This window comes from Gavialis gangeticus, unplaced genomic scaffold (genome assembly GCF_001723915.1).
Source record: "Gavialis gangeticus isolate Ggan-Ray unplaced genomic scaffold, GavGan_comp1, whole genome shotgun sequence".
NCBI lineage: Eukaryota > Metazoa > Chordata > Crocodylia > Gavialidae > Gavialis > Gavialis gangeticus.
This window is the reverse complement of record NW_017729034.1, coordinates 11,621,701-11,635,220: the sequence shown is the minus strand read 5'-3', so window position 1 is coordinate 11,635,220 and position 13,520 is coordinate 11,621,701. Positions and strand designations below refer to the sequence as shown.

The following is a 13,520-nucleotide window of genomic DNA, read 5'->3' as shown; positions in this document are numbered from 1 at the left end:
AAAAAAAAGAAAAAGAAATGTTTATTTCCTAGTCCAGACTAAATGGTCCTCAAATATATTGAACTTAAAGCTTCACTGAAACTGTTGTGCTAATTAAAGATAAGTGAAGAGCAGCATGGTGCCATTTATCAATGCCAGTGTGAGTGTTTCTACAGAACTTCCTAGCTGACTTCCGTTTTGTTTCTTTTCCATTAGTCTTCGTAGGGCAGTGGATGAAGATGAAGAGGCAGCTGAGGAGCGCAGGAACACTCGCTGCATCTGGATGGCTGGAATGAAGCATGTCACTGAAAAAGAAGCTGCCTCCCTTATTGTGGAGGAGGCTAGAACACTCCTGCAGCAGGACTTGGCTGTGATGGGAGTAGAGTGGAACCCAGATTCTTACCTGGACTCCGAGTCATCCTCTTCCATGATCAGCAGCGAGTCAGATCTGGAGAACAGAAAATACAGACTGAGCAGGGAGGGGTCATTTGAGACCCTAAAAGCATTTAACAAGGAAAGATATGGACTTCACCCCAACTCTCAGTCTGGGACTTCAGCAAAGATTGAAAAGGCAAATAAAAGATTGCTAGGTGCCAGTACCCCAAAGTGCAGGCTGCAGAGCGAGGCCCAGATAGATCAGATTCAAACAGAGGAAGGAAACAATGATGTCATTGTACAGAGTGCTAGAAAACGACCACATTTGAGCAAAGATAAAGAAAACATGGAATTTACTTCCAAGAGAAAAAGCAGGGCAAGCTCCAGGGAAACAAGTCAAGAATCCCCTACTGAAGAAGGCAAAAGATCAACCTTGAGATTTGTTCCAACAAAAAATTCTGCTATATGTAGGCCAAGGATAACAATGGGTGGATGCTTAAATCAAAGTAGAAACTGCAACAGGGCTTTGAAGCAACATAGGTCACTGCTTGAAGAATCAAGGAGGCAAGTAAAAGGTGTAAAAGGGCCCCCTCTTTCCAGACACAGCAATTGTGAAGGTAAATCCTTTCCAGATGGAAGTAATAAGGAACTGACAGAAAAAGGATCATTGGTTCACAAGGACAAAATCTCAGGATCTTTTCATGAACATTATCTGCTTATAGGGAGCAAAGAGAAAATGGAAGGACTGCTTATGGAGCCTTTTGTTACTAAGGAATGCAAGCCTAAAGAAAAAACAATTTGTCAGGCATCTAGGGATGTTATAATGAGGGATGCTACAACTGTGAGAATGGAGACAAGTAACACTGTGGGAGGCCTGATGGTACCTAGTAGGGAGTTGAAAAATGAGAATATTATTGCCGAAGACAGTAAAGTTCATGCTGGAAAAAAATATGCTGAACGGATATCTGGAAAACAGCAGATGATTCTAGATACAGACCTCTGTAATGAAATAGTCGGCAGTTCTGCAAAAACACATGAGAGTGATGGTACACACGAGCAGAAAACTGTTTGTTATGAACCTAAATCCTGCCTTTTCCCAATTCAAAGCAAAGGCAAACATAGCAGTGAAAGGCCCAATGGCATATTGTTCCAGAGTGGAGGTGTGGGTAAAGCTGCTGATAATCAGCCTGAGGATTTTTTGAGAGACTCCACAATAAAATCCAGAGCTGTTTGTATTGCAAAAAGTAGCAAAAATGGTTATGCCCGTGATCTGTCCTTGGACTACAGATACTTTGAGGACAGCTTCCAGTTGGATACTCAGACAGATAGGATAATACAGCAGCAGGTGGCATCTGAAATTGCAGGACATCAGGGAGCAAAAGGCACAGAGCGGGCAGCCATTGCTGTGCAGAAAACCTTCACAAAACTCCCCTGCGATAACGCTTTTCAAACTGAGAGTGTCGCTGATAAAAGCTTAGTTGCGGCATTTAGAGAGATGGACTCTTCAGGTCTTGTGACAACACTTGGTATGAAACAACCCGCTGATCTATGTTGCAGTGATAAAACTTTGGGCTCTGTGAGCTCTTGTTTACAGTCTGCAGTGAAATTCCCAGATGCTGCACTTTGTCTCAGAGGAAATGATTTTTCTGTCACTGACTCCCAGCTACATGGCTTTTTACAAGGTTATCTAACCCAACCTTCAGTGAAGGAGAGTGTCTGTCTAGGTCTTCAGAACAGAGCCCCCACCTCCAATGGCCAGCATCCAAACTTCATTCATGTACAAGTAGAATGTCACCCTGTTCCTGAAACTAGTCTCAATACAAGCAATAGTTTGCTGTTTGAAGATAGTTTCAGTGATGTCAATGACCCTTCTGGTATTCGTGCAGGTGAAGCTGAAGGGATGGAAACCAGGGAACAGGAGATTCTACCTCTTCCTCCTAACACCATTTCTAGCTCTCTTGTTGGCTGTCTGCATCAGCAGAGCTGGGGGCCTATTCAGGGTGTATTGAGTATAAATCAGGTTGAGCAGCAGGAGCCACCACAGTGTAATGATGCGTCTCTTACGTTCTCTGAAATTGATTCTTTCCAGTTGGCTGAAGCTTTTGACAATGTGAGCTCACCTCCTTTTCAAGGAGACTTGCCATCTGCAGCTCTTTTTGAGCCAGAACTAAGAAAATCTGTTGCACAAGAGGACTCCGGACCAATGGACATAGGAGGAGATAAAAGTGTAAGACTGCAGAAAGCCCAACAAACTGTAAAAAAAAATACCAATCCAATAGTATGGAGCGAACATTCATTTGAGTTAAGCCCAGGGTTGCAAGAAATTCTAGACAAGTGGCCTAGCCCTTCAGGCAATAAACCTGCTTCATCGAGACCAAGCATCCCTGGATCAAAGGAAAAATTAGTTATTTCAAACTGCAACCAAGAGCAAGGTGCAGTGTTTGAATTTGGCTGTGGTCAGAAAAAGCCATTACCCCTTTGCCAGGGTTTAGAGAACTATTTGACAGGTAGAGAGAGCAATAGGGGAGCCTTGGAACAAAAATCAAATTGTTCCCCTCAGTTTCTCAAGGGAAGCAGCAGGAAGTGTGATCCTCAGCCAGATATTAGCAATGGGCTTATTCCTCCAGTGCCCCCTGTGGACCCTGCACCAAAGAGTTTTGGCACGTCCTCTCTGAAGTCTGGGAAAAAGAAAGATGTCATCCTCATGAATGGAGGCCCGCTCTGTCAGGGGCTGCAGAATGGCATACCTGCTTCAGACCAGCAAATAGAAACACTGCAGTTTAATCCAGAAAATGGAGGCCTGCTTGAGACTGACTCTGTAAAAGACAATTCTGTTCTAGACCAGGGCTTTTCACTGCACTTATCTCAAGACGTTTTGCCACTTATTTCATGCAGTGCTGAAAGTTTCACTATTATTGATGTGGCAAGTGACATGGCTGTCTTCCAGACCTTCATCCAAGAATGGAGGGGCAAAAATAGATTTGCCATCTCGGTGGCTTGTGAAAGAACAAAACGTCTCTTGTCCCCCAGATCAACTATAGGCGGCGGATTTAAACAAGGTCAGTTTGGCCTTCCTGTATTTCATGTTCCAGTGCATTACTTTGAAGAGAAGTTCAGTTAAGCTTGCTGAGAGTAATCAAAATTCAATGAAAGTAGGTTAGGAACAAATATGCATGTTTTCATTTTAAATTTGTGAAAATAAGGAACAAATCCTACATGTATTGTATGTTGGCAGCTGCTGAAATTGCAGTGAATTTCCAGTTCATTTGGAGGAAGGCATATGTTGGACCTAGGCATTGCACTGAAGGGTGGAACTGGAAAGGAAGGTGGTTAGAGTGAGTGTGAGCCATAAATACTTAAAGGATTGTTACCATCATCAGCCTGTAACAATGGCCATTAAGTATTTCTTGCTTGTACAATCCCTGTGGTTTATTGCAGACATGTTGGTGAATGGCTATGTGCCTGCTGTGTAAAGTGCGTAGTAAAACATCATCATGAAACAGTCGGCCAGCATAATAAAGTAAGCAGAGTGTCTGCTATAATGGCGGCTTGCATGTTCGTAAGGAGCATTATTGCTAAAGCAAACAGAAGAACCTGTACTGTTGCTCTGTTATGAGGCCTGGAGAGTTGAGCTAATCTGGAATCAGAGCAGCAAGCTTATCACAGTATAAATGATGCTTTTCTCACTGAAATCTGTAAGTGTGGCAAATGACAAGCACTGAAATGGCCAATATAACTGGCATTTAAAAGATGGGGACATTTCTGTCTGACACATTCAGATGAACACACACTTCCAAATTAGTGCACAGAGCAAATATGAGCCAAAGATTCATCACTTCCCTTATTTTAAAGTGGAGTCCCGTTGTGGTTTACTGCTAATGCAGTAGGACATACACAAATAGCTTTCAGCTTGGCACCAAATAAGTAATATCTCTGAAGTCGGAAACAAAAGCAATTTGTTCAGAGTCTCCACTAACTAGAAAGTAACAAACCTGGCTAAATATTTTGCAGTTTACAATAAGGTTGTAACCTTATTGTAACCTGCTCCATTCATTGGCTCCATTTATTTCATTGTTTAATGGCAGCCCATCCCAGGCTGTTGCTGTGCTCCTGCACATTTTTGTCACTAGTATTCATATAATACAACTCTCCAAGGGGGCTGATGCACCGTTTTAGGGAGTTTCTATAGAGGAAGGAGAGCAATTGTGATGGAAGGGGGTATGAAAGTAATGAGTAGTTTCCCTTCATCCATCTCTGAGGGGACTATGGATGAACCAGCCTCTGGTCTTTGAAGATCTCTACCAGATAGTATGTGAAATTGATTTTTTTTAAAAAAATTTTGCTCCCTAATCATATCTTATAAACAGATTCTCCACATGACCATCACTGCTACCATGGGGAAGTATTAAGATATTTGCCTGACCATGGGAGCAGCATTGACAAAACTGTTTCAGGAATGGGAATGTAATTGTGATAGAGAAATGACAACTGTGTCACCATACAAGAGGAGGGAGTGCAGTTATTCCTCAAATCTTAGGAATGCAGGGGTGGATCCAGTGAGGTGAGGACATGGTCAGCCTCTTCCCTCCCTCCCACTTTTTTAAATCATGTAGTGCACACATAGCGAGCAATCTTTGCCAAGAGCTCTAGTCTCCACTGCTGGTTGCACCCCCGTCTCCCCATTAGATTTCCATTGCACTCCCCTTTTCAAAAGCCTACATCTGCTCCTGTAAGTATGGCAATACTACAGAAGGCCAGATCATTTTAAGAACTCCTAAGCAGTGGTTTTCTCTGTTACAATGCCCAGCCTACCTTGCTGTTGTAAAGATGTGTTGAAAAAAAGAATGTAGAAAACAAGAGGCTGGTGGATAGGTGAGAATGAAGGCATTCTAGGTTATTTCATTATTGGAATGTTAATTGATTAAAATGTTATATGTATAATTTTAACTTTAAAAAATATTTCCATAGTAAGATCTCCCCGGCAGATCCAGGTTAAAGATGATGGATTCCCTATCAAAGGCTGTGAAGATACCTTGATAGTTGGGTTGGCAGTGTGCTGGGGTGGAAAGGATGCCTACTATGTCTCACTGCAGCAAAAGGCAGACGATCAGGCTGGTAAGAGCTCTGGCAGATGGACCAGATTGCAGGGAGCTAGGCCTTTCAGAGAGTGGACAACCCTGTGAAAGTTGTCACCTAGTTTGGGACTTAGTGGACATATTTTTGGAAGCTGTGAGTGTCCCTAACAGTCTTTTTATCTGACAGAAGAAAGCAGCCATGTTAGTTTTTGCCAAGGGCAATGGCAACATGCTTTCCAGTGTTTCCTCTGTTTCTAATGAATTTCCTGGCTACAAAGTGTTGTGTTTCAGGCTTATCTGCCTGTGAATGTGACTGAGCAAGATGCTAATTCTCCTCATTTCTTTGGACAGCCCATCCATGCTGTTATTTATAAATAAACAAGCACTCACACTGCTTCCTAAATCCCTTATATATAAAATCACTTTGCATTTATTACTGTTATATTTCTGCTTAAGACTGCTGGCTTTAGAAAACCCACGCTACCTCATCTATTTCTATGGTATCCTGACTAAAGAGATGATGTTTTTTGTGCCCCTTTCCTTAGAAGTCAGTGCCAGTTTGGCACCCCCTGCTTTGGATCAGAACCTATCTGTCAGTGAGAGACTGTGTCATCTCCAGTCCTGCTTGCAGAAAGAGCCTGAGGGAAAGCACTGTCTGGTTATGTACGACCTCATCCAACACTACAAGACCCTGCTAATGGCCTGTGGCATCTCCCTGGAAGGAAGCTTTGAGGACCCAAAGGTTCAGGGATTTGTTAAGAAATTAAATTTGCATTTTATTTTTTTAAACCAGTGTTTGAAGTGCTTTGTACTTTGCTCAAGCCATTTGTCTATTTACTGAGAGTCAAAAAAATTGCCATAGGTTTTAGTGATGCTTTCCACAGCAGCAATAATAGCTAGAGGTAAATGTAGAAGCTTTTTATGGCCAGATTTTCCAAGGTGCTGAGCTGCTACCAGAGCCCCTGAGAATCAGGTCTCTGATTTATTGTTTCCAAATGTTTGTTTAATTATATGCAGCTCTAAGCCACATGTCACTTGGACACTGACTTCTCTCAAATACAGCTCTCCAGGGGGAGAGAGACAGCATGCTCCAAAAAGAGTTCAGTCCACAGGTCCTTCCTCTTATTGTGCTGTTTAAAAAAAGAGCTGAAGTTTTATTTGAATTGAAAAAGCATTATTGCATTTTAAACAGACTGAATAAAATAGGAATTTTGATTTGCTTAAGGATCCAAAATACTCTGCAGTACAAATGCAAAAAAGTATGTTTAGAGTAACACTTAGGCTTTTCTTGTGGCTAAGGTATTTGCTTATGGTCCTCATGGATCAGAAGTCACTGCCATGGTATTGTTTACTTGCCAGTGAACCTAATATATGATTGGCTCTATGGATCTTTTCCAAACAAAGTTATATAAATATCATGGGGGAAACCTTTTCACTCATGATGTTTCTTATCAGTAACTGGACGATTAGTCTGCTTGGTTTGTAATTAATTACAGAGCACTAGAGACATTTCTGGACTTAGTCTGTCTTTTTCCATTTTGCATCTCTGACATTTTTAACTTGGTACTTTCCGCTTAAATTAAAATTAATAAATCACTTCTGATTGATTTAGTCACCAGGAGATGATGATATAATTGCTTGCATAAACTAGCTCAGCATACCTTTAGGTTGGGTGGCATGGTTCAGCATCAAAATACATAGATAAGCAAACTGCATTTAAATATGTCCAGCACAGGAGAGAGCCTAAACTTTAGTGTTACAGTGGAGTTCTAGGGGGAAGAGAAAAAAACCCATAAGAATTGCAGCCTTACTTTCAAGTGGCCTGCTCTGTGTGAGAGCAACATCAAATCTTCATAGCAAAATAAATTTGCTTTATAGTTTGTCACCCCAGAGTCATTGTGGGAGGGCGAGAAGGATCCTGCTATGGCTCTGCATGCAGCCTTAGAACTATTAAACATGTTTCAATTATAGGGTCCAATTTTGCTTTCACTTGGTTTATACAAGGGTCATTTGATAGTAGAATTCACCTGACGCAGCCCTGATTACTTGTATTGATATGCAAAAATGGGGGTCAGGCTAGGTTCTTTTCACAGATCCCCATTTCATAGCAATCCTTATAATGCCATTATTTTTTACAAAGTTCTTTTCATGTGCAGACTTTACTCCATTTCTGTTTGATTTCCATGGCTTTATTATCTGTGAAGAACCACTGAGTGAAGGCAAAGCTTTGTGTGCATTTTATTGACTAAGTAATAATTCTCAGAAGCATTTAATTGACTGTCAGTAAGACTTGGGTGTCTCACTTGAGGGCTTTGATGAAGCACAAGTTTACACTGCTGTTGAGAACTTTTGGGCTCACTACCAAATAGTGTTTATGGTTCTGTTATTATTAAAATAACCAAAGTGTTCAGTATTTGCTTATGTCCATTTTAGGTAGCATGCTGGCTGCTGGATCCTGACTCTAAAGAATGTACTCTTCACAACATGGTTACCAGCTTTCTCCCTCATGAACTCCCCCTGCTTGAAGGGATAGGAACTGGCCAAGGGGTGCAGAGCTTGGGGCTTAGTGCCAGTGCTGATCACTCTGGGCGGTACAGAGCAGCCATAGAGTCTGTGCTCATCTTTGGCATCATGAACCAGCTTAATACACTGTTACAGAAGGAAAACCTAACAGGTAAAAAGGACCAGGGGTTGGGAAGTTTAACTTGATGAGTAGGGTCATTTGGGGAGATCAGTATTTTTTAGCTTTTCTACTTATTTCAGATGCTTTCTGCAAAGTGGAGATGCCCACACAATATTGCTTGGCTCTGCTGGAGCTGAATGGAATTGGCTTTAGCACAGTGGCATGTGAGACCCAGAAACACATCATGCAAGCTAAACTAAATGAGATTGAGACCCAGGCATACCAGCTGGCAGGCCACAGCTTCTCCCTGACCAGCCCTGATGACATTGCAGAGGTATTTGAGGGACTTGGGTGTGACAGAGTTGCTGCCTCTAAAAGACTCATCAAGTTAACTTCTTACATTTGGGTAGAAACATTGGTGGAGGGGTATTTGGTTGGAGAATTGGACTTTAAAGTTGGAAAACAAACCTAATTCTGATCAAAGTTGATTTTCTGATAGAGCTCTATCTTGACAGGGACTGAGTCTCTCTCAGGTGGTACCAAGCATCTTCATCTTCACAGACTTTAGCAGACGAGGAAGGTATTCATACTATTCAACATGTTGTAGGATTAGGCTTTTAATTTGTAAAGAGCTACAGCTACTTATGATCATCTGTCAGTTTCCTAAGAAAATATGCAGGATCTATTACCAGTTCAGACCCAAAATGTTTTTTGGCTAATACTTGGAGGGTGTGGATGCACTAACACTTGGATCCCTTTCAAGAGAGGAATGTTTCACAAAGACAGCAGCTGGTGCTTCTTATTGTTATGTGTGAATGAGCTGGCCTCAAACCAGATCCAGCTTTACCTCTGAATGAAGCAGTATGAAAGTTGGAGCAGGTTTGCTGCATTTGAATCGTTTTCAGCTCGTTCACACATAGCAATTAGAGTGTGTCAGCTGCTGCCCCATTGAAACATTCTGCTTTGAAAGGATTCCAAGCATTTGTGTGTCCACACCCTGATATTAGAAATTAACTCTACTCCGTATTGGTTTATTGAAGAAATTGTGCACTTGAGCTGCGTTGACCAGCTTGTATTGTTACTACTGGGCCTGGCATTTTGGGCAGAAATAAAAGGGGATCTTATTTCAAACCAGGTTTGAAATAGTGCACCAAAAAGAAATTGGTTACTGGCAGATTTCTATATATAATGCCTTCCAACCAAGTAAATCCCAAAGGGATCCATCCTATGGTTCACCTTTTTGTATGTGCAATATGCTGATTACAGCAATAGCATCTTTTACAGCTTTTGACCATCTTACTTGATGTGTGTCCACCAGTATCTCTACCAGAACTGTTCTTAACATGGAAACTGGCCAAAATGCGCAAACAACCACTGTTTAAAAAACTCCCCAAAATGTTCCCTACTTCCCTGCAAACACAGAATTTCTGCTCTCAGTAATGCTGATCTGATGCCAGTTGGTGCTCGTGAACTAATGACTCTCCAGGTTCCCATGTCTTCTGACTCATCACAGCTAAGGAAAAAAAAACCTCTTATGGAAGTATTTTTCCTGTAAAATATGGTGGTAAATTTGGTATGTCAGAGATATAGCCCACTAGCTAGATCCGGCCCATGGAGCCATTTCACCCAGCTTATGGGGCTCCTAAAGGGGCCAGAGATTAGGGAGTGGGGTGAGTGGGGGCAGGGTCTGTTGCCAGATTTCCAGCTATGGAGTTGCACTGAGGACATGTCAGGAGCAAGGGGATGAGTGACAGCTGCATTTAACCCTCATGCTGCTGTCACTGTTCATCATGCAGCTGCCATGTCTGGGTCCTGCCTGTGAAGCTTCTCGTGATCCTGATCTAGCACATGAGGTGGCCTGCAGTCTGGATCTGGCCTAGGGATCTAGCTGCATATCAACTCAGGATAATGAATTTGGTATAAAAGTTCTGTTAGAATTTATTGAGTGCCCCATGAAGTTCATGTGAACCTTTGCCATTTTATGCAATTTTCTAATATGAGGCTGTTCATACTATGCAAATTACTTCTGCTTTCCCCTGCCTGCTGTGTAATTGAACATAATCAAATAGTGCAGAATACCACCTGAAAATTCAGGATAAGCGGTGAAGATTTGTGTTTGTAATGACAGTTGAATTACATCCTTCACTGTGGCTAGTTTTCCAACTGATTGTAGTTTGCTAGGAAAAAAACTAATTTCTAAGCTAATGTCTAAAGCTCTTTAATAAAAGGTACCAGTAATGTGCTCTTTCAATATCTTGTGTCCTGCAGTCTGTTCCCAGGTAACATCCAGGCTTAAAAACAGAAATTCCAGGGCTGATTAGCTTGAGATTTGACTTGCAGCAAAAGAGATGCCAGACAGTCATTTAGGACATCTTTACCCATACTCCGGAGTGGAGCGGGGGATGGGGCACGTTAATTAAAGTGGCTCTGAGACCTGCTGTAATTAAGACGCCCACAGTGTCACATGTATTTAGCATCCCATGTTTCAAAATGGTGGTGGAGGTGCTTTAACTAAAAAGCTCGTTGAATGAGCTTTAGTTAAAGCATTCCTGCTGCTGTTTTGAAGCACAGGGACATTCAATACACATGATGCAGAGGCTGCTGGAGTGTGCTAATGAATCAAGTCTGCTCTAGCACATGCTAATTAGCACCTGTTGGAGTAGACATCCAGCAGGTGTATAGGTGTCCTTGTATACTATCCTTAAATGGCAATTAATTTGAATCCCAAGAGTATTCCAAGGCAAAGAGTTAACTTGGATACTTTACAGGTACTTAATGTGGGGAAACGGGCCTCTGTACAGTCTGGGGTTTGCTGCCAGACAAAATTCTCAGATCTAAATCAGTCTAGTCCTTTGTTTTCAGCATCAGTTTCCTACTCCTCCATCCTACATCTTTTCCTTGTCTTCCTGTCACTACAGCCAAGCAGTTATTAAGGAGTGAGCAGTGAGGATATCTGTAGCCTCATTTACAGGAATCAATTACCTTGTCTAAAAACACCTTGCAATCCAAACTTTTTAAGATTAGAAAATTAGTTTTTAGATTACATTTTGTAGTTAATTAAAATGAGGAGGAACTGCTATTGATAATACACAGATCTTTTAATCAGCTTGTTAAGTACCTGGAACATTAGCATTGTCCTTTTGTTAGAACATAGGCTATTAAAGTGCTCTTTCACTTGTTTATTTTGGGGTTTAAAAACATGTACTGAATATGAAACTCTGGTCTCTATTAGGTCTTGTTTTTGGAACTGAAGTTGCCAAATGGAGATGTAAAAGCTCAAGGGAATAAGAAAACTCTTGGTTACACAAGAAGATGCACTACTAAAGGACACAGGGTCAGGCTGGGCAAGCAGTTCAGTACAACCAAGGTACAACTAAATTAAGTGTGGTTTTGTACTGTGACTATAGGAATAACTTCCTTCCCATGTACACTTCAGAGTTTGATTGGATTTGAGTGAGGAAGAATAAGTTTTAGTGCTGTCTGCTCCCATGCAGAGTCAAATGTAACCTCTTTTTAAGGCACAGATGTAACTGAGAATGAGGGGTAACTGCAGGTATAACTGAAATGGTAGGTTTGGCTGAGTGTAACTCAACCTAATTGTGTCTACAAGACAGAAATAGCATAAGAATTGTGTAGGGTCAACAGCTAGACTCTTTTGTCATCTTCTTGAAGGATGCTTAGATGTCAGGGAGAAAAATACAATATAAATACATATATAGACACAAAAATTTAAAAAAATGTTGTTTTTCTTGCAAAAGAAAGGTTTGTTTTGGAATTGTCTGCTGGCTCCTTTATGGCAGGATTAACTGTCTGTGATTAATTTTCTCTGCCTATTAAAACCACTTCTGTGTTCTGCCTTTCAAAAAAAAATTGCTTTTCAGAATGGCTACATAGATTGGTTTTAACTATGTATGATATTGAAAGCATGTACACAATCCAGGGCCACCAGTATAACTACCAATTTCTAACTCTTGTGAAGCCGCTGCCCTAATACTGATTGCCTGGGGTTAATCACTGCTGTGTGTGTCAGACAAAGACATATGAGCAGATCTACTTGTCCCCTGTTTTCAGGGCTCATTAACTTGTGTTGTGCCCTCAGTGTCCTTTTGTTCAGTGTGAGAAGTGGGTTGGAAAACAGATACTGGTGTCTTAAGCTCTAGCAGCAAGGAAGAGGTGAGGAGCTTGGTAGATTTCACTTGGTGTTAGCCCAGGTGGGGTATAGTAGAAGTAAGGCTAAGGGTGAAGAGAGTTATCTAACTTTTACAGTGTTGGCTACCCTATGATGCTGCTAGGAGTCCCAATGGCTGTACTCAGCTTTTTTTTTTTATAATTCTTTTCCCATACTTTAATTTGAGCAATTGCTTGTACCTTCATTGATCAATATGAAGCAACTCCTTTGACTTAACTGCAAAGTTTTTATTGCTAGTGATCACCTGTGCCCTACAAGGAGTGTGGTCAGTGGGCCTGTTTGTGTCCTCCTGATGTGCAGTCAGAATAGGAGAGGTGCAGGGAGAGAAGCACAAGAAGAGGAAGGAGGAGCATTAATCTGGGAGAGAGGAGACAACCCAGGCCAGGCGATCATTTGACTGTTTCAGGTGACTTGTTTGTTAAAGCAGACTCTGAAATTTTTCTTTAGGACTTGAGACCAAATGAGTCTGTTCAAATAATTTTCTGTGGCTGCATGTTCTATATTGCAGGTACGTGTCATAGTGTTTTTACTATCTGTACAGCAAATATGAGTGGAGCTGTTGCTCATGTAATATTGAGACATGGCCGTGGAATTGGAGAGTTTCCTCTCAGTATATCACTGTACATTAGAATTAACCTCTGTAAAACCAAAGAAACTTTGTATAGAATTTGTAAGGCAGCCCATTATAGCTTTGTGCTTTACTTTATAGGATGTTCTGGAGAAATTAAAGACTTTACATCCATTACCAGGCCTGATTCTAGAATGGAGGCGAATCACCAATGCAATGACCAAGGTGGTGTTTCCGCTGCAGAGGGAGAAGCGTTTGAATTCTTTACTGGGGATGGAGAGGATCTATCCGATCTCTCAAACTCACACAGCTACAGGTAACGAGATGATCATGACACCCTTTTTTCTCCTTGGTTTCTGACAGCATGTTTGAGTGATCAGGAAGAACTGATTGTGTCCTTTAGCTTACTTTCAAACCAAACTAAATCAAAAGTTTTAAAATACAGAAAAATGTAAATCTAAATTAAAATTCAGGACCCTATGTAGCTAGGCACTGCTGAAGCAGTGTTACTAATATGTTTTTTGTGTGTGCATTTAAGTAGCTAGAATATACACGTTTCTGGTGCACCTTCAGGAATAATTACAGAATTTGGGGGATACATGCACACCCACGCACGCACGTGATTTGGGGAGGTGGGTGTGTATATATACACACTCTGTGTGTGTGTGTGTGTATATGTATTTACGTGTGTGTGTGTGTGTGTGTGTGTGT

At 41.4% G+C, this 13,520-nt stretch overlaps 1 protein-coding gene across 4 annotated transcripts in view; it reads left to right on the top strand.

The window, feature by feature from the left end:
- The window catches only part of POLQ (DNA polymerase theta), a 141,860-nt gene that overhangs the window by 53,399 nt on the left and 74,941 nt on the right, over positions 1–13,520 (top strand). For all 4 annotated transcript variants that reach the window (XR_002099396.1, XM_019527057.1, XM_019527056.1 and 1 more), the window contains 7 exons: positions 196–3,413; positions 5,323–5,469; positions 5,975–6,171; positions 7,863–8,103; positions 8,193–8,386; positions 11,285–11,419; positions 12,951–13,125. Coding sequence is in view for 3 of the 4 variants with exons in the window: in XM_019527057.1 (XP_019382602.1) it covers positions 196–3,413; positions 5,323–5,469; positions 5,975–6,171; positions 7,863–8,103; positions 8,193–8,386; positions 11,285–11,419; positions 12,951–13,125 (4,307 nt within the window). In the remaining variant the exon portion in view is untranslated. The remainder of the gene's footprint in view (positions 1–195; positions 3,414–5,322; positions 5,470–5,974; positions 6,172–7,862; positions 8,104–8,192; positions 8,387–11,284; positions 11,420–12,950; positions 13,126–13,520) is intronic.